The sequence below is a fragment of the Strigops habroptila genome, chromosome 2 (genome assembly GCF_004027225.2).
Source record: "Strigops habroptila isolate Jane chromosome 2, bStrHab1.2.pri, whole genome shotgun sequence".
Taxonomy (NCBI): Eukaryota; Metazoa; Chordata; class Aves; order Psittaciformes; family Psittacidae; genus Strigops; species Strigops habroptila.
The window spans coordinates 33816708-33837298 of record NC_044278.2 but is presented as its reverse complement, the minus strand read 5'-3'; the positions used below and the strand labels follow the sequence as shown (position 1 = coordinate 33837298).

The 20591-nt window shown below is 41.4% G+C and overlaps 1 protein-coding gene across 2 annotated transcripts in view; it reads right to left on the bottom strand.

Annotated features, from left to right (window-relative positions):
* Positions 1 to 19353, bottom strand: part of PDXK (pyridoxal kinase) — a 51462-nt gene extending 32109 nt beyond the window's left edge. For both annotated transcript variants that reach the window (XM_030474734.1, XM_030474745.1), the window contains exon 1: positions 19169 to 19353. In XM_030474734.1, the coding sequence (XP_030330594.1) occupies positions 19169 to 19261 (93 nt within the window). In that variant the 5' untranslated portion in view covers positions 19262 to 19353. The remainder of the gene's footprint in view (positions 1 to 19168) is intronic.
* Positions 19354 to 20591: the final 1238 nt, after the last annotated feature.

Below are 20591 nucleotides of genomic sequence, written 5' to 3'. Positions count from 1 at the left end.
TTCTTGTTTCCAAAGGCTGCTGTATTCAAAAGATGTCTTGTTATCTTTTTAATATATATTTGTATTTTTAATTTCTTGGGCAGAGCTAACTAAAAGCATTGATTCTGAATTTCTACCTAAACCAGAGGTTAAATAAATCTTAAGTGAATTTTAACTACCTAATTAAAAATACATTCTGTATGTACAGACCTAGAAAACTGAGATCAGAGCAAGTGTATTGAATCAGATAAATCATGACCAAAAAAAAAAGTGTCTCATATCTGCACATGGAAGTACCAAATATCACCTGAAAATATGCAGTTAGTTGGATATCAAGTTTTTCCTGTGTCATAAACCAGTAAGAATCAAGCTTTCCTTTGGAAAATTACTAGAAAGTACAAATTCAAAACAGGACTAAACTCTTTTATATCAAGTTTACTGCTTGTTGATGTGAAAAACATTTAAATTATGTATTTTAAGTCGCTGATTTAAAATCAGTCCACTCTAGGTACTGATGTTTTTTTCCCCACATACAGAAAAAGCTGCTCCATGTTTCTGAAGTAGATACATACATGCCAGTTAAATTGTCACCTCACCACCTTCCCATATCTTACAAGCAATCAAAATGCTGTAATTCAGCAAAGACCGCAAGTGAAACAGTAAATAAAGTTAGATCTATCTACTATCTACTGTCTATCTACTAGATAGTAGTTTTGTTGCTTTCAGTCAACAAAGGACAAATTCAATCTGGTAATGGTTTATCACAGTCTACCAAAATACACAGTTGTCTCTACACTTTGCTTAAAATAATACAGCAGAAGCCTGCTGTATTGCAGTAGCAGAAACTACTGGCAAGTAGCACTTTGCCAGGCCCACCTGTGGGACAAATACCTTTATTGAGATACTGACAGTTTCATCTCATACTCCTTGATGCACCACTTTCCCTCTGCTTCCTGAACTTCTTTGCATATCAGTCTGCCACATTTGCAAAACGACTCAAATTTGGGCGTTTAAACTGTCATTTTTTTGTGTGTGTGTAGGCATGTATGTGTTCCTTGCACTTCTGAGTAAATAAACTGAAGGCACTCACTCACTTGGATTTTGCCAATGTCAGCACTAACGCCTTCAGATTATATTTGATTAGTGTGAGAACTGAGCTTACTGTGAAATGGACAATAATGCTTTATTTACTGCTTCTCTATAACAGCTTGTTACTTCCCCTTCTCGCTAAAAAAAGGATCCTGCGGTGATACTCCTGCCTCTGGCTTTAGAAATGTAGATTAGGGCAGATACTCTGCAAAAGTCCATGGCTCCAGCTACCAGGGATGCACATCATCTACATTACCATTATCATAGAATAGTTAGGGTTGGCCCTGTTTTGGATGATCTGGTCTCTTACAGGCCCTCCAGTAAAGAACAATTCCTGGTTTCCATGCTCTCCCTTTGCTGTCATTCTGTGTGAGTATCATTTGCCCACAGAACTGCAAATCCTGGGCAAATCTAAACCCGTAGCCAGTTCAGGGGACGATGATAAGCGCTCTTCAAAAGAAAACAGTAACTGAGTTCATCCTAAATCTCTCAGCCTCCAGTGTCAACACATGTCAAACAATGTTCTTCGAAAGACCCAAACTAAGGTTGCCTACATCACATCATATAGTGACATTTATTGTGATTGAAGTCTCAGAGGAAAACGGGCAAATCCAATATATTTTTTTAAGTATCTTCAAGCAAAGGCGGCAGAACTGTTACATTTTTAAAATAAATCACTAAGCATCAAAACTGGATAAGTTTTGTATTTGGAAGGCATGGCTGGCAGATCTGAATGACATGCTTCAGAAGAATATTTGGAAGATTAAATCCAAATACACACACTGGAGCAGAATACATTTGACATTGAAACAGGTAGCATGGAACACGTTATGCACGAGACAAAATTGTGCTTAGTTCTTCCCCACAAATAACTGATGGAAAGGAACAAACGCCACAGTTCTTCCCACAGTGCAGAAAGCGCTATCCCAGCCTCGCAAAGAGAAAGTGAAATCACCCATGCAGGCACCTAGTCTACAGAATTATCAGAATGCACTAGCAAGTGCTCAAGGGACATATTAACACACAAGAAAGGAAGAAACTTCAAAATACATGGACAACATCTAAAGATCTTGGCTCTTTTTGGAAAACTGGACCAACAGCATAGTTTTCCTAAAAGCACAGAAGTAACTTAAACTTATATCCAGCCACCAATAAAGAGCAAAAAATGCATCTCCTTCAGGGTTCAAATTTACATGTGATACCAATTATTCTACTAGAAGAACAACCTAAAGACTTAGACAAAAAATGTCTTAGTTTATATATACAACTAGATCTCAGTTCTGGTTCACCTCTAAAAATGCAACCTTTTAGACCTTGCCACTGTATTAATGCATGAATTAAGAGTTTTGTTAAACATTTACAGTCTCTCTTGTTTCCCTTCCAGAAAACGTTTCAATCACACGTACACTGAAACATACTATTTCTTCACCGCAGAGAAGCATTGCTGAAGATTTTCAGAAATGAAGGATTACAAACACAGATCTCCTTCAAGAGGACAGTTTAAGTTGTGCCTGTTACGTAAAGGAGGAGATTGCAAAACAAGAGAAAGAAAACTGTTCCACATTATGAAAAATTGCGAGTGCAGCAACAAAGAAATTAACAGGAAGATTTTGAAGGAAATGCAACATCTCAAATTCAGTGTTAGTGATTGCTAAGCTTTATGTTTATATTTGTGCACATTTGTGATGTACCAATGGTCTGAAGACAAACAAAAGTACTCATTCTTACCTCCTAATCCTATTTGGTATTTGATTGTTAATACCACTTGAGACAGAAAACTGTTACCTACAAAGACTTGCTCTTTCTCAGAGTAAATATTAATTTAAATTCTCATTTAGTAATTTTATTTACTCTGAGAAATGCTTAGAGAAATGTGAAAAGCTGTTACTTAACTATTTCTGTTTAAAATTCGCATTGCAGCTTTATTATGCTTCTGCAGGGAAAAAGGTAAGTTTTCCAAAGTATCACACACTTTATAGAACTCAAGAAGTTCTCCTTTTTTCTTGCTTGTATTCAGTTTGGAAGGAAGAAGTTGGTTGGTTGGGTTTTTTTAAAAAATGAGAAATATCTTAAATTTCCTAAGTGTGTGAGAAAAACTGTCACTTGAATTACCTGAACTCCTGAACTGATCTATGTTTTATTGCTGTCCTGGGTACTAAACATTAGAAACAAACAAACAAACAATTTCCAATGCATTACATGTACATATTTAGAGAAAAAGAGGTTTAGAGGGAGAAGTTTAGAGAGATTTAGAGCTGAGACATGCTGTGGGATCGTCATGCTTGGAGGTTTTTGTGACCCAAGAGGACAAAGCCGTGAGCAACCTGGTCTGAACGTAGTGCTTACCCAGCTCTCAGCAGGAGGCTGGATTGGGGACCTCCTGAAGTCCCTTCCAGCCTGGGTCACTCCGTCATTCGATGACACTGCTACATGAAAAAAGCTCAGCTTTACTCATGGTAGCACTCCATGTGTACAATCAAACAAAATATCATCACCCATCCTAAAGTTCTGGTTATAAGTATAAAAACCGGAGGTATGCTATGTTTACACTATTAGCTATGCCAGCTTTGTCAGTAAATGTATTATGTCCTTTGCTGTTAAATGACCAGTGGACAAGTTTAGCTAGAACATTTATATACTGGTGAGTATCCCCGCCTGTCATGCAGGAGACCGGGGTTCAATTCCCTGACGGGGAGAAGTTATTTATTGGGGTAATAGGTTCAAACTTAAACATGGAAGTTTAGATCAGCTATAAGGAAGAAGTTCTTTACAGTGAGGGTGGTGAGGCACAGGAATGGGTTGCCCAAGGAAGTTGTAAATGCTCCATCCCTGGTGGTGTTCAAGGCCAGGTTGGACAGAGCCTTGGACGACATGGTCTAGCGCGAGGTGTCCCTGCCCATGGCAGGGGGTTGGAACTAGATGATCTTAAGGTCCTTTCCAACCCTAACTATTCTATGATTCTATGATTTTAGTTTGTACTTAATTTAGACAACCTTAGAGAACAATGACCTACTTCTGCAAGAATGAAATTCAACCGAAAACACCTCTCTATGCTGCAACAAGACCACTATATATTTCCTTTTTTGGGCACTGGGCTTATGCCTCTGGTGCCATTTCGCCTTCAGGTTTGAAACTGAAACCACAAAGCAGTACTGCTACAGCTCAAGTTAGAGGAAAAATCTGGAACAATGAGTGAAAGGTGGGGGGTGGGAGAGGAAAGCAGTGTGACTAACAAAGAAAAGAAGAAAAAAATTGCATAAAACCAGTTTGTAAACTGCATACATGTTTCTTCCATAGTATTTACGTCCCCTGATAATGTTTACAGGTTGCTATCTATATTTCATGAAACTAAGCTGAGACAGATCTCCATCCAAACTCTTCAGTTCCTTCAAAGCTCTTCAATTTGGAAAATGTTATCTTTACCATAACAGAACACATCAAAAACAATTTTCCCAAGTAAGCTCACAAACCAAAAGGTTTGTAAACCACAAATCCAGGGAAAGTATCAGAGGTTGAAGTTACAAATCAAGCTCAGCCAATCATTCATACAAATCCTTTTATTGCAGACACAAGGTAACTGACTTCTTGTATGCATAATTAGAGCTTTGCAACCAGATCTGAGCTACAATGTGCCACAGGTGAAAAATCTCACTATAAAATCTGTTTGTTCTCATCTTTAAAAGCTGAATTTATCTCCAAGGAGAAAACAGTTTGAAAAGAAAAGGGCACTGGCTAAAAAGAAGGAAGGAACAAGATTCTGCTAACCAGAAGAGAATGTTTGAGACTGTACTTTAAAAGGAGGATTTGACTTTCATACAATGCTACATTTATTTTGGGGAGAACTAGATGTATTACAACAGTTATCTTTCTTGCATTTCAACTCTTCTATTTTGTAGCAAGATGCTCACTTTGTAAGTAAAGTTTATGGAAAAATGATGCCTCTCTTTCAATTATTATTCAAATGATGAACCATCTAAGCCAGGTCTGTTCTGCCCTTTATGCCAACAGGTGGTAAGAGACTGATAGAGCAAAGTAGCAGTAAATGTTAAGAATAGTGAGAAGAAGGTTAACACATACTAGACAAGTGAATCAAAACCATCCAGACAGAGCCTAAAAAGGCAGCATGGTGAATTATGCTCAGAATTCCAAATCAAGGATTCAGGTATGTAAACTGATTTGTTTTCCTTTACTGGGTAAGATCAACGTGCAGATACATTTTCAGAAACCACTGCTAATTTCAGCTGCTTTCCTACTTGATGACTAAGTGATGATGCTTAGGAATGATGCATGAAGTCACAAACCCAGGCAGATCTCACTGCTTTCAGTGAGAAGCAATGGTCAGGATTGTCCTTACTGTGAGCTGGCTCAGACTGACCTATGCCCCACTAAAATCTCCTGCCTGAGTTCAGAGCAATTGTCTCAGCAGAGAAAACATGTCCTTGTGGAAGGCCTGAAAACCAAAGAACCATGACAGATATTAGCATGTTGTTTTAAACCAGTTCTAAAAGAGTTTATTACCCTCAAACCTTCTGGTGTGTATACTCTCCTCCTGGTAAAAACAGTTACACTACTGAAGGATTTCTCAGCTAGCTGCGCTCTTGACCAAGATGTGGGTATTCTAAAACACAAGAAAATCATCATAATCTTACCTCCAGATCATTTTGTATTTCCAAACCCTTTCTAACCATTGCACTGTCATTTAAAGAAGTAGAAGGAAAGCATCTAGAGAATGTGGTCTATCATCCTGCTGCCTTAAACACAGCACTATTAGGGATTTCAGCAACAGAACTTGTAAAAAATAAATGCTGTTTTAAATATTGCATATTCACCTCCTCAAAACCTTGAAAATATAAGCAGTCACAGAGCCCTGTGAACTGGACAAGTGTTATCAGTAAACAGTGAGAAAGAAAGGAGAACATCACTCTGCAAAGCATTGTGCTTAAACCAGCATCACTTGAACTCAGAATGTAAAAACCAAATGTCCTGTTCCTCATGCACACAGTAAGAATACAGCTGGGAACAAGACACAGGCCCTTCCCTGCTGCCAAAGAAGAGCTTAGGGAATTTATGTCGCACAGAATCGATTATACTGCATTATATGTACTGTATCTGTGTGCTGCCATCACCTCTACAATACTGTATTATACTTGTGGTCTTCTTTGTTTTTCAGAACATAGACCATGCCATCTGCTGCAACAACTGCAACAGATGCAAACCCCCTCTCTTTTACTCCTAAAATTAATGCTTTTTTTGGAAGCTTTCCAATATACTTTAAAAAACCCAGTGTTTAATTTTCAAAATTAATGGAGGCACATGACTAGCCATGGGGCTCTACAGAAAGGAAAAATAAGTCATCAGTTTCAAGAAAGAGTCAAACTTTCCAAGCAATGGGGAAGTGCTTTGATTTGTATAATTTAAAGCACACAGAAGCATTTAAGATATATATATAAAATGAATATCTAAGAGAAAATCCTACATCTCAAATATATACACACAAAATACACACACAGTTTATTAAGCTTAAGAATATGTGAAGTTTATCCACAAACATCTGAACTATGTATCCCAACAAACATCTTAACTATGACTATGTATTTTAATTAATAAATAATTAATTGCCTGATTACCGTCTTACTCCTCTGCCTCCACAAATACAGTTAACATAAGGAAAGTCAACAAGGTGAGCTGGCATAAGGCACTTGAATAAATGGATCTGGGCCAAAAAAGGAAGGTAACAGTAGACAGGTATACTAACAGAGCATGTCCAGTGCCCCATACAAGGGGAAAATATCTCAAAGCTGTCAACCAGTAGCCCACCAGACCACAATGTACATACTGAAAGGAAAACAGTTGGCCTGCTCAGGACTGCACAAGGCACATTTGGTTAACCTCAGAGGGCCTTTATCTGAGAGTATGTGACAGCAACACAAAACTAGTCAAGGGCTTGAAGAGCCCCGCTATATGATCGTATTTTCTTCCAGAGGACCTCCCTCCTCATCCACATTTAGATCGCAGCTGGCTTTATTGCTATTAACAGGCCCTACATCAAGAGGAAAGTGACTCTTCTAGCAGTGTAACAGACAGATGCATCAGTTAAAGGACAAAGCTTTAGAGCAAAAAGACATACATAAACGGGGTTAGAGAGGCTTAAACAGACACAATTTATGAGGAATTTTTAAGAAAACTTGTGGTAACTCCCCAACTGCTGACTTTTAGCAGAGCATGTGTATAATCCACCAACTGAATTACTAGTCATACCTATATTTGCCTACAAAATCACTGTACCACATAAACCAAAATCACTCCAACCCTTTCAATTTTATTTTACATATATTAAAACAGAGCTTAATTGAAAGTCATTAACAGAATTAACTTTAATACCATAGCTAAAATTACCCTGTCAAACAAGGTAGTTAAGTTTTGGGGGATTTTTGCAAAGTAATGGCAGTTATACTTTCCAATAAGAAAGTCTCTGTATCAGGGCACGAAACACCCTATGTACCCATTGTATTACAAGTCATTTGCATACACATCCTGATGTTTAAGTACTACAGTTTGGAGCTTTATCTTACACAGCCATCACTGCAGTTCCATGAGACATCATTGCAGTCCATGAGAACACCATTGCTCCTCTGGACATGGAACAGGAGTGTATTCAAAATGGCTGAATTTCTATCATCAAATTAAGGGGGGGGGGGGGGGGAGAAAGAGAAAGGACTGCCTCGTTGCAGCTTGCACCCCTCACTGTCTGCCAGCTCTTTCACTTAAATGCATCTCTTTTCATTTCATACTGAATTAAAAAAATATACATTGTATTGGGTGTAGAAAATTAGAGCACAAATTCAGTTTGAGAAAAGGAACTTGGGAAGAAGAAAGGCATGTCCTGGCAATTAGTGAAGTAGGCATAATCACTGGTGTGGGCTGATAAACCGAGCTGAAATTGCTATTGACTAACCCAACCTCTTTTCTCGTTCTGAGCTTTTAATAAAGCATACCAAGTAGATAATGAAAATTCTGAACATACAATAGGGCTGTATTTTAGTGCAGCATTTGACAAGGCACTGCAAAGAAAAATCATTAATATATTGGAGATATTGTGTCAAGATGAAAATACAGGAGCAAATAAACTAGCTTAGGAACAGGGATGCTGGAGATACTGTTGGTCCTTCATTAATCTACAGTCAGGTACCAAATAGGCCACTTGAAATTCTGAGGTTAGAAACAGACAATTACAAAACAGGAAAGAAAAAAAAAAATAGAGCAGAAAAACTTGGGGGGAGGGGGAAGTTATTTCACCAGTGACAACACAGGAAACACTGTAACAAATAAAAGACTAGCATTGCGATAGCAGCTGATACTTGTTAAAAACAAGAGAACTTTCTACTCATTACAAAAACCTACAAAACACTATGTGAAGACTATACAAACAATAGACACGCACAAAATCAAGAACATACAAGCTCCCTGGTTAGAACTGTTCACCCTCAGACACACACACACACAAAAACCCAAACAAACAAAAAACCCCCCACAAACCATCATGCTTTTCCCTACCTGAACCTGCTTTTTACCTCAACTTCTTGTACTCTCAAGTCAAGCTCCTCAAAAGTCAAGACTCAAACTTCACTGTTTTCTTTCCTTCCCAACTTAGCTTTCCAGTTACAAAAGAACACACATGAGAAGAAGCTATGTGTGAAGAGGTTTGGGATATTTTATATACGATGCAGCCACATTTATTTGATGTTTCATTGTTGTTCTATGGCTCCAAGTTCTCAGGCCCAACCACAAGTAGCTCTGCATCAGCAAAAACAACACGATGACCTCAGGTTGCTTAATGCCTGTTTCTTGAGTGCTCCTCCTTTTTCACCTCTGACCAACTGCATACCAGTTTTGAGGATCTACAAGCTGACTTCAGCACTGGACACCACACAGGATGTACTGAAGACGGGAGCAGAAAACAAATGCCTCTCTCTTCTGCAAGAGCAGACTGCAATTTTTGTCAAAGTGCTCTGGCAAAATTGGTCCTTACTGAGAATTTGCAGATGGGCTGATCTAGCTGTAACATCCTGACTGTCTGAACAGAAAAGACTAGAACAGGCTGAGACTGCAGTGAATTTGTTCTCAAGCAGTTTATTTCTTGATTTTTCTGAAAAGGCTCACAATGTAAGTACATATCTGAAACATAATCAGGCCAAATTCAAGATTATCCAATAGTGCTTTAAAATAAGCCTTAGAGACATAGGAATGCTTCAGAGCAAATACCACCAGGTCACCCAGTTTTACTTTCCACCCTGACAGACTGATTGGTGTGCCTTGCTAACTATTCAATGCAAGACACTAAGATGACATAAAATACATACCCTCATCAAAATTACCTCTAAGCCATTTTGTTCAGCACTATGAAATTCCTTGTTCTATATCATCAGCATTTTTTCATAGGCTACTCAAACAAACAGCCTCTTGTGCCTGCAGGACACACGTGCTCATCACCTTTACTCCACGCATTACACCAGTTCAGTTCAAGATCGACCCAAATGCAGAGTCAACAGATTTGTGGTATAGCTGCTCTATTAACCTTCCTATGGGCAGGAGGTCATTCCTGCCATCTGGGGTGGGATCAAGTGATGGATCTGCACGACACTGATTTATAAAGGCTAAGGTAAATGAAAGACAAGGAAATAACAGCTTCTGTTTCCCCCTTCATTCTTCTCACTAAATGACAAACATAAAAAAGGGAGAATAAGGTGGTGCTGTGGGTGGCTGAATGCCTTCCACCAACAAAATACATTCCTCCCCCTCCATCCTGAGACTTTTATTGTTGTTGTTAGGTAACAGTGACTTTAGATACTGGTTTCAGATGAGGAAGCTACAGTTCGCATAATCCTTTGAAGAACTGTAAAATCTGCAGGTTCACTGCAAATTTCAGATTCATCATCTTTATGCTGCTTCCTTCTACACTTGGATGTAATTTGACAAAAACACCATACTTGTCACTGCAAACTCCTGCCAACTGGAATCATGCAGTTCTTCCTACACAAGGAAGTTTACAAACACTGATTAGGAGAAGCAGACATACAGAGCAGCAACAGGCATGGACTGAATCTCTTGTTTATTTCAGTGAATAAAGCAGTAAGGGGGATCCCACAACACATTCGTTTCCTCTGATTTTTATTTGTTTTTTATTCCTGCCGTTTGTATTTTGGGTAGCTAGTGCTGTATTACCAGTCCATTAGCAAGGCATGGCAAGCACATTATGTACCTCTAAGGTGGAGTTATCCTACAAGAGATTTCGTTTATCCAGCACATATGCTTTATTTGGCCTTCTTAGGTAGCTTATGAATGGATCCCACCCTCCTAACAAAGCTTTAGATGTTAAACTGCAAGATAACAGATGCTTGTAAAAATAGAACAGGAAACAACTCCCTGAAAGAGGTGCCACGTTATGTGAAGATCACACTAAGGCTACTACAGGGAAAGAATGAAAGAATGAAGCTTCTAGAGAACAGTTAAATGTCTCACTAATTCCTTCAGAGCAAGCAGATGTCTTAGATAAGAGCATACTTTGAAGAATGCTTCCTTCAGTGGATGCCAGGTACAGGAGCCTGGGGCTTGCTTCTGCTCTGGCACCTCAGTTATGCCAAAAGAGCCTTCTGTGGGGCTGGTGTAGGGAACTGGATCAGGAAATTGACTCACAAGATAAACAAACATTTTCTTCTTTTCCCTCTCTGTAAAGTTATTTATAACCCAGATGGCTTCTTTGAGCAGTTCACCACCTGGCTTCAAAAAATTACTTTCATTGAAGAGTTGACATAAACAGAAAAATAGTGCAGGTGGAAGAACCAGCTGGTGGTGGTAAGAGAAGAGCCAGTTTCTGAAGCTGGCTTTGCTACTGAAACCAGCAGATTGTGAAACTATACCCCAGAGGACAGATGACAATATAACCTCTTAAATTTAAACACTGAGTTGCCATGTATTTGTTTGGTTGTCGTATGAATGAAAAGTTCATACTGTAGTTAGTTACTTCTAACTACACCATAAAGCCATTGGCAATATTTGAGTACAAAAGAAATGAGCTGTGACACTGACTGTAGCTTGTGCTGGTCCACAAACAGCAACAACAATTAATGTGCTGCAGGAAATACTACCCCTGCTGGTCTCAGTTTTATCCAGTTTTTTAAACTTTTTTTTCCATTTTTCTTAGCTGCTCCATGTCTGAGGATTTCCACAGGTAACATGGTGCCCATCCCTATGAGACAGGGGCTCTATTCTTCCAGTAAAGTGAGAGTAACTGCAATGAAGGGATGGATGGATGGACGGACGGATGGATAAAGAGTTTTCCTTTGGCAGTACTCATCACCCAAAACAAATGCTGTAAAACACATGAAGATACACAGATTTATAAAAAATACATATTTTAATTGCCTAGATTTAGGCCAAACTTTATTAAATACATCGCCATAAACTCCAGCATATAATTCGGGGGGGGGGGGGGGGGGGGGGGAACCCAACCAAAAAAAAAAAAAAAACACCCCAAAAAAAACCCCAAAAAAACCAACACACACACAAAATAAAAAACCACAAACCAAAAAAAAAACCCAAAAAAACCCAAACAAACCACAACAACAGACTCAAATACCGTTTTTTTTCTACTGTAACTTATTTTCTTTTTCCTTCCTCTTCCAGAAGCTGGAGACAGAATTACCATGTGTAACTATGAGCAAACACAGTGAAATTCATGTAGAAATCAAATAATTTAGTGTTAACAATAAAGAGATGAAGTAGAGAACTACTGAGAGGAGCATGAAAGAAAATATTCTTGGCTCTATTGGCTAGCAATCTGCCAATTTAAGTAAGAGAAAAAATGTTGCCTTATTCTGATACCGTGGGACAGAGCAGCACTTTACTACTGTGGCAGTTTCAAGTAGAAGGACCTAATGAATGTAATTTTTCAAGATCATCGTGGATTCCTCCCTTCAACTTATTAATGTCACTGACAGCTGTGTCATCCTTGTTTGAGATTTCTACACAGATCCTCTTCTGAGAGGTAAAACAGGACTGGAACCCGCAGCGGGGAGAAGGGGAACAGTTGTGATCAGACTGGAAAGGATCTGCTGGTCAGGAAACCCATTTACTTCTGCTTTTGGAAACCACTGCATCTACAGATCAGAAAGCGGCTCTCCAGCTTTTGCTCTGACACCGGGAAGAGACCATTTTCCAGTATGTCTCTAGCACTTCCTCAATCCTACACATCCCTCTGACAAGAGGTGCACTGTATTCCCAACAGAGCCAAGTTCAATCACTGTGGAAGGATTTCTACTCAGCTCAAACTAGTCCATATGCTTAACATTTACACAGGATGACAGAAGGTGAAGTGCGATATGTTTTTATTGCTTGGGTTTGGGTTTTATTGTTGTTGTTTGGGTTTTGTGTTGGCTTTGGGGGTTTTTTTTGGTGGTGGTGGTGTGTTTTTTGCTTTTTAATGAATCACTCAAGAAGTTTTGGTATCACAGTTTTCTTCCCTGCTCTATGGGTAATTGTTCCAGATGTTATGCGAACTGGAGCTCAGAGGTGCCATGGATGAATTAGCACCAACAAATGAGAGTCCTGAACAAAGGCTTGGATAAATTCACATAGTTCAGCATAGTAGTATTTTTTTGCTATGACAAGTTACCCCACTGCTGCCAAGCCACAAGACTTGATGATGAACTAGTCTGGCTTCTGTTGGGGCACGTATTATTATCGACACAGACCTTCTTGGCATGTTTCGAACACTATGCTCATTCATTTTTTCCCCCTTTTTAGATTACTATACAGCTGCACACTCTATCACACACAGTAATTTCAGAAGAATGGATATTTTATGTACCACGACTAATGTCCGACTCCTCACATTAACCTTGCTTCACCAACCCAAGCCTGTTTTCCACACAACACAAGCAACTGAAGTGGAACTTCCACTTGCATCTTTTCAGCCTAAAGAAGCTAAAAATACCTGCCTGGCGTGGGTTCAGTCAGCCGTGGATAATGCTGCATCCTTTATCTAAAATGACTAAATATGCTCTTCAAGGAAAGGTGACCAGCATTTTTGGATATAAATAGAAACAATGAAAAGTAAGAGACAATAAAAAGGGAGATTTTAAATGTTTCAGTAGCTCGTATGTCACCTATTTTTCTCAGGTGTACCTTTGTACCATACTCATACATACAATTAAAGATTCATTTTATTATTTCGAATTATATTTTCTTTTTAATAATTTCAGTACATTTTACTCTCTATATGAAATTAATTTTAACTTGTAGCCCCTGCCCCCCCCTCCCCAAAATCTGATCGACTGTTATCTATCCTTTGTCTACACAGGGAAAAAATATTCTCTCAGCTGTTTCACTTGAAGCAGAAACAAGACATAATAACTGCAAGAATTCAAAAAAAGAAAAAAAAAATCTAAGCCCTAAAGACAGAACACAAGGCCATTTCCTAACAAAAAGTGCCTTAAGCAAGTAAACGCTACTGAGTCTGAGTACATGATTTGCTCCACACACAGAGTGCAGCTCAGCCTTTAGGCATGGTTTTCCAGTCCTTTAATAAGCTTTGCAATTTCTTGACAACTCAAATTTTTTTCCAAAGAAAGTGGGTGAATCAGGATAAGGCAGTTTTGCTTGCTCTGAAGTCAGATATTTACACATATTCATCACTAAATGGCATCCCCTTCTTAATCTTTCCACTTTGCTGTGTTGTGTTGGATGAAAGATTACATTTATGTAACACCCCCCCATAATCTACTATTTCTTCACTTCAGCACACAGTCCAGTGTAACTACCATGTCAAGCATCAGCCTATGCATCTGCATAGCTCCAATTTTCACAATGTGCTAGGAAAAAGTTAGCAAATTATAATAATAATGATAAATTGTTGTAAATATTTATCATTATCTTTTTTAGAAGTTTAAAATGCCAACTGGTCAACTGGCCCCAAACACGCACTGCAAAACGCAAAATAAATGTTAATGCATCCTAGCATGCTTTTTCTCAGCTTTTCAACTGTAATATATAACCAACCTATATTGTATGACTGTATTTTCATGACTGGTAGGAACAGTTATGGATACCACTGTCACACACTTAGACTCGACCTCAGATGATGAAGGTTCAGTCAGCTGTGCTCTCAGTTTCTTTAGAGGCTCTGTTCAGCCCTGTCACCTAGAGTCCATATCACATTAGCAGCTCTTTTAGGCAGGCTTAAATTAGTCTAATTTTTCAAATCAAATATTTTGCATTAGTAATTGAAAAGATTTCTGTAAAAAGTTTGTGAAGAAATTTGGGATCTCTTCATTCACAGTTCTACACAAACATAAACTACTGCCGTTTACTACTACTGTTAAGTAAAAGCGACACCCCAGTATTTTTCCCAGTTATTTCCCTCAGTCTAGTCTGTCTTCAAGTAATGTTAAGAGCTAAAAGAGTGACACACACAAACTGGATTTTTTTACTGTTTTGGTCTTTCAAGAAATGTTCCACTTCCTCATCCTCTTCCAGTCCCATCCCACTCTACTTCCCTTCCAGTTTACCATACAGGTCAAAAGTCCACCTCCTACAATCTCCTCAGAAGTTCAAAGTTCTCATGGTACCTCTGAGCTCCCAGAGACCCAGAGCCACCCCTTCTTCATAGGTGGGTTAATCTGGACAAGCACTTTTGGAAAGTTCTGGTAAAGCCCTTCCCTAGAAATCCAGACCACCTTGTTCGGACCTTTGAGATTACAAGTCTTTTCCAGGGCTTCATGTTGCACAAGATATTCGCTGGACTTCTGCAACTACCTATACTGGCATCCACATAAAAAGAAAATGCTGTTTACATAGCTATGAATAAGCCTTTCCAGAGGGTTGAAAGTTTTGCTTTGGTTTTGGGTTAGGTTTTTGGGTTCGGTTTTTTTTTGGGGGGGAGGGGGGGGGGGGGGGTGTGTTCTTTCGTGTGATTTTTTGTTGTTTGGGTGGTTTTATTTTGGTTCTTTTGCTTTGTTGTTTTTTTGTTTGTGTTTTTTGGTTTAGTTTTTTTTTTTTTTTAATTCATCTGTCCCTTCTGTCCCTTGTTTTCCTTTCTTATAAGAACAAAAACAGAGGCAAGGAAGAAAACCATTAAGTTAGGCTTTTTCAGCCTTTGATCTGTAACAAAAATACAGGCTAGCCAGCAGGAACATTTCTTAGTTATTCTATAAACATTTGATTGATTCATCCTTCTTCTGACTCATACAATTAACACAATAGAACTAGGTTCTGAAAAACAGAACAATCTTAAACAAGAGATGCTCTTTTTCTGTCTCTTTCTGTACAATCCTTAATCTGTTTGACTACGTCGTTCAACAAAAGAAAGAAAGAAAGAAAAAAAAACCAAAAAATGCCTTAAACTTTTTTGCTAGAGCAGCAGATAATCATTAAAGATAGGCAATAGGCTTATACTGGTTTTGGTCTCAGCATATGAAAGCAAATTATACCCTTGGCTGAACTGTGCAGTGCAAGACTATCCTTAAATATCAAAGAAATTACCATCTGTGCTGACCAAAATTGTTTTCCCATCTTTTTTACAATTAAGAGGGAGCTAAAAATACAGACTTAGTGTTTCTTTTGCAGAAGAGAATCACAGAGGAGTAATCTAAGAATGCAAATCATCTGCCCTTATTAATACCTGAAAGGACAATTATTTACATTCGGGGGGGAGGGAATAACAATAAAAAATAATAATCGAACAGATTTCAGAAGGCCTTCTTATCCTGTAAATTGTAGAAGCTGTTTATGGTGGTGTCCTACAAATCAGAACAGATAATTTCATTCTCCAGACCCAAATAATTAATGGTATTTGTCTATGCTTTTAGCTCCATCTTCAAGATAAACAGATACAAAAGAAAGTCAAGAATTAAATACTCAAAGGTGACAAGATGTTCTCAAATTCTGAGGCAGACAAAACCAAAACAAAAAAGATAATAATGTCCATTAGCATTATCAAAGGTAAGAGCATTATGTACAGAACTCTCTGGATCTCCGTGTTACCTAGACATTAGCAAAGATCAACAGCGTCTGGCTTGCAGACAGGAGTACAGTCTCGTCCAGTGGTAACCAAATGCTGATGCCGAGTGCCCAGAGGAAACTGGCTGGAACTTTCTCCTTTTGCTTCCTTGTACTTTCAAACCTCTTTCTGGAAAACTGAGAGGTTGCTCTTCCTCTCTTAAATGCTGGACAATCCTAACCCATTTCCTGATACCAAAACCTGCTCAGGTTACATGACTGTGAAATAACTTAAGACTATTTTAAAAATAATTCAGAACCACCTTTTAAAGAGACAGTAAAGCCATGCAAGTAAAAACTGTTTCACCTCTTGACAAGACAGAATTCAAAGCACAGCTGAGGGCAGTTCGCTTCCTGGCATTTTACTACCTGGGAAATCCAGGAATGCATTTCCTCCCACTCGTTAATCTAGAACCACTCGTTAATCTAGAACCCCAAACTACTTGTATTTTGAACAAATGTATTTGAACCTGAACTAGTGTAAAGGGTTCTAACATTTCGCACTTGGCTAGGTTACTTCCATTATTATAACTGCTCTAATATATGGTCTAATTATCTTTTGCTGTGTTTGTTATACAGCAAGCATTTACCATATACTTAATAGAGAAAGTCTTCCCGCAAACCTACTTTTTAAATACTTTAGCTTTTAGTGTAATGGAAGCCTGACAAAGCAAAATCAATTGGTTAAAAAAGATTAAAAAGATTTAAAAGAGTTCTCTGTTGTGCACACTGTTACACTGGCTATTGCTAATAAATAATAATGCCATAGACTTCCCCCAAAGATCAAGTAATTCAAACATGCCTGATGTTTTTGCAGAAGTCTGCAAACAGCAGGTGAAACCACGTCTGGTTTTCTATTTGGATGCTGCTGTCCAAATGCAGATTCCTGAACTGTTCTGTCAGCATTTCAGACCATCAGACCTCATATGGCCACACACACATCTGCATATTGAGCCTTGCAAACTCAACACTGATGAGTTTAGAAGGAAGCCTTATTTAACCATTACTACTTCAGAAGACCAAAGTAAAAAAGAGAATGGGAAATAACATAAGCATGCCAGATCTGTACCCATCCTCAAGCCTAGAATTAGGTTTCATTTTTATCTGCATAAAAAAACCCAAACACTCAAACCAAAACCAAGAGGATTAGGATTGCAATTAATTTCCTTGTTTCAAAAAAAAAACAAACCCCAACTTAAAAAGGAAAGTTTCATTTGGTGGCAATTTGTTACATCTGATGTTCTAGCAAAGCCAAGGTTTAAATAACTTTCTAGCAAGGACACCTTCATTGAGGGTTGCCTACACAGGCTTTTTAAGTGCAGTCTGTAGTGACAGGAATTCAGCTGTTCCCCAATTATCTTTTTTCACGGCAGCAACTTCTTGTTATGCCATACACTGAGGAACATTACACACTGTGAGTGTGATAGCCTCCTAAACAGAACCCAGCTACGACATCAATAGGCCTTTTTAACTACAGCAGTATTTTAGTGTCATAGTCAAGGAACTAAAGACACTTCACAGGAACTGACTTGCCAAGTCATACAAGACACCCATACACAGGCTAATATGCCACAGAAAGGTTGAGTTACAGAAGAGTAAAGAGAACCTTTGACACAAAATTAAAGTTAAGAGACTAGAGATTTCGGGAACAAGTACTACTGTGTGCCCTTGTGCTACCACAAAAATAGCTGGGGGGGAAGGGGGGGGGGAATGAGAGGGAGAAAGGGGAAGCACAATTTAGAGATCATTCTGATAGGAAATGAGGGACAGCTGGGCCAGAGATCACAACAACCTTCCAGGCATGGGTCTTCATATACACAGATTTCCTACAGTACATGGATTTCATATGAACATTACCCTTCACCACATACTAATTTTCAAGAGACTTGGTTACATTATAATTGGATGGCGATAAGGGGGTGTGATGTTTAGCTTGTTGCTGATCTGGTCTCAAGTGCATGATTTATCAGACTATACCATCTCCCATATATAATCAAGTGAGATCACGCTATTGCTTGTTAAGCACATACCAAGATAACCAATGCCCCAACACATTGTGTTCTGGCAATGAAATTCTTGGACAGCAAGCTTCGTACAGCCACATGCATGTCAAGGAACACAGACTTCTTGATGGTAAGGTCCCTTATGTTACAGACACTTCAGAAAAGAGAACAACAGGATGTGTAAAGGCTCACCACAAAGCACACCAATGTTTTCTCACCATTAGCTAGACCTTAGCAAGCAACTCTGAAGTCAGCACTGATGACAGCCCTGAAGGCCAGGATCCAATTATAGACTCAAGCCCCCTGTCCATGTCAACTAGTTTCTCTGCTCCAGCCTTATACAGCCATTAAGTGGTCCTTATACTCTACTCCAGCTTCCCTAGATCCTCAGAAATTGAGGGGTAGAGGTTTACCCAGCTCCACCACGCAGGAGGACTCAACTCTATCCCAGCACCACAAGAACTCCATTCCACCAAGCCGAGCTTCCCGTCCCCAGCACAGGGCACCCAAACCCAAGCTGTTACCAGACCGTGCCCGCTGTCGCCCTCAAGCCGCAGCGCCCGACCGATACCGGAGCACATGCCCGGCGGCAGGCACAGGCTCCCGCAGCGCTAAACCGAGCAAGACCACCAGCAGCGCCCCCAGCCCCCCTTCCTCTTTAAGCCGGCTCGCCGTACCACCGCCTCAAACCAGCAGGGAGAAGACATGACGTTAGCGGGAGCCGCGGGCCGGGGCCGTGCGGCCCGGACCCGGTGGGAGGCGCGGCCGCCCGGGCCCCGGCTCGCCCGGGTGCGCGGAGACCGGGTCGGTCACTTGACCCCAGCTCCACCCGCCCCAGCCCCGCGCTCCGGTACTCAGAAGCACGCCGCGTGGGCTGCTCCCGGCCGTGCCCTGACCTTACCCCCACTTAGCAAGGTGCGCCCACCCCCCGCACCGGGCAGACCTGCCGTCACACCTGCCCGGCTCCCTCCGCCGCCCCGCGGAGGGGAAACAGCAGCGAGAAGCGGGGCCGCACAGCGGAGGGCCTGTCGGCGCCCGCTCACCTGCAGGGGGAAGGTGGCCGCCTTGTTGCCCACGTAGCCGCGGACGACGTGGCTCTGGATGGAGAGAACCCGGCACTCGCGCTCCGGCTCCATGGCTGCGCCCGCGCCGAGCCGACGCGAGCTCGGCGGCGCCGGGAGCAAGGAGCGGGAGGCGGAGCGCGGAGGGCGTCACGCGCACGCCCTCCCCTCCCCTCCCCGCCTGTCACACACACACACAGCACTCCCCACCGCGGGCCCAGAGGACGTCAGGCGATGGGCGCGGACACCTAATGGCCGCCTTCCCGCGTCGCTGCTCGGGGGGAGGCCGCTGCCGCGGTGCCGCAGGGCACGACGCCCCACCGGCGCTCTCGCTGCAGGTCCCGCCGCGGCTGCCACACGCGCACACACGCCCCGTCACGCGCCTCAACGGCCGCCCCCCCGCACTCGGCGGGCGCCGCTGATGTGACAGGCGCCATCCCGCAGGCATGGCTAACGCTTCGTGCTGCCCGTCCCCTGAGGCGGGCAGGGTGCCGCGTCCCCCTCGCCCACCCTCGGCAGCGGTAGATCTGTGCCCCTCACCCCGGTCCCGGTGCACCCACCCAGCACTGCGCTGAGGCGCTCGCTGACCCCACAGAGGCACTGCTGCAGTGTCACCCAGACCTCCCCAGCACAGGGCTCCCGGGACCATGCGTACCACAGGCACGTTGTACAGACCCATGTCTCCTCCCAAGCACCACACGGGGCACCCGTGGCCCACACACGTAGACACCCTTCGCCCGGTCCTCCGTGTCACGGTGGGCTCTCTCCTGCCCTCACTGCACAGCACCGTGGTACCCGGTACCCCAAGCACGCTTCCAGTGCCCATAGGTACACGTTGGTCAGTGCACATAACGTTGGCCATCCAGCCCTGCTATGCCACCCATCCTGTGCATTAACCACCATTTTCTGTCCACGCTCCACCATAGCACTAGCCACCTACACCTTCCCCACAAGAGCAGCGAAGAGCAGCACACACATCCCACCTGTGCTGCAGCTTCCCCTCCTCAAGAGTTCAGAAAGTCCTGCAGAGCCACAGGTGCCACAAGCAGCCCCATGCAACGCCTTGGAGTAGCACAGCAACCCAAGCAGCAGGTGCCCTGACAGAGCACCACCCTCGCAGTTGGGTTTTGAAGTGAGCACAGTTGTGTGCTATTGACACAAAACACCCCCTTCAGAGGGCTGCCAAAGTGAAAGAAGATGTATGTGTTGTCTGGCAAGTGCTACAATACATCAAGACTGCTGAGATAGGACTTCATAACGTGTTTGGTAATTTCATCTTCCTCTGGCCATTTGTCATTATTGACCATTGCAGGTCCAGTCAAAGATCACAACGAGAAATAACGCCTGATGCCTCTTGTTCTTCTTCATGGATAGTTTTAAATTGACTCTTGAATAGTGTCATTAT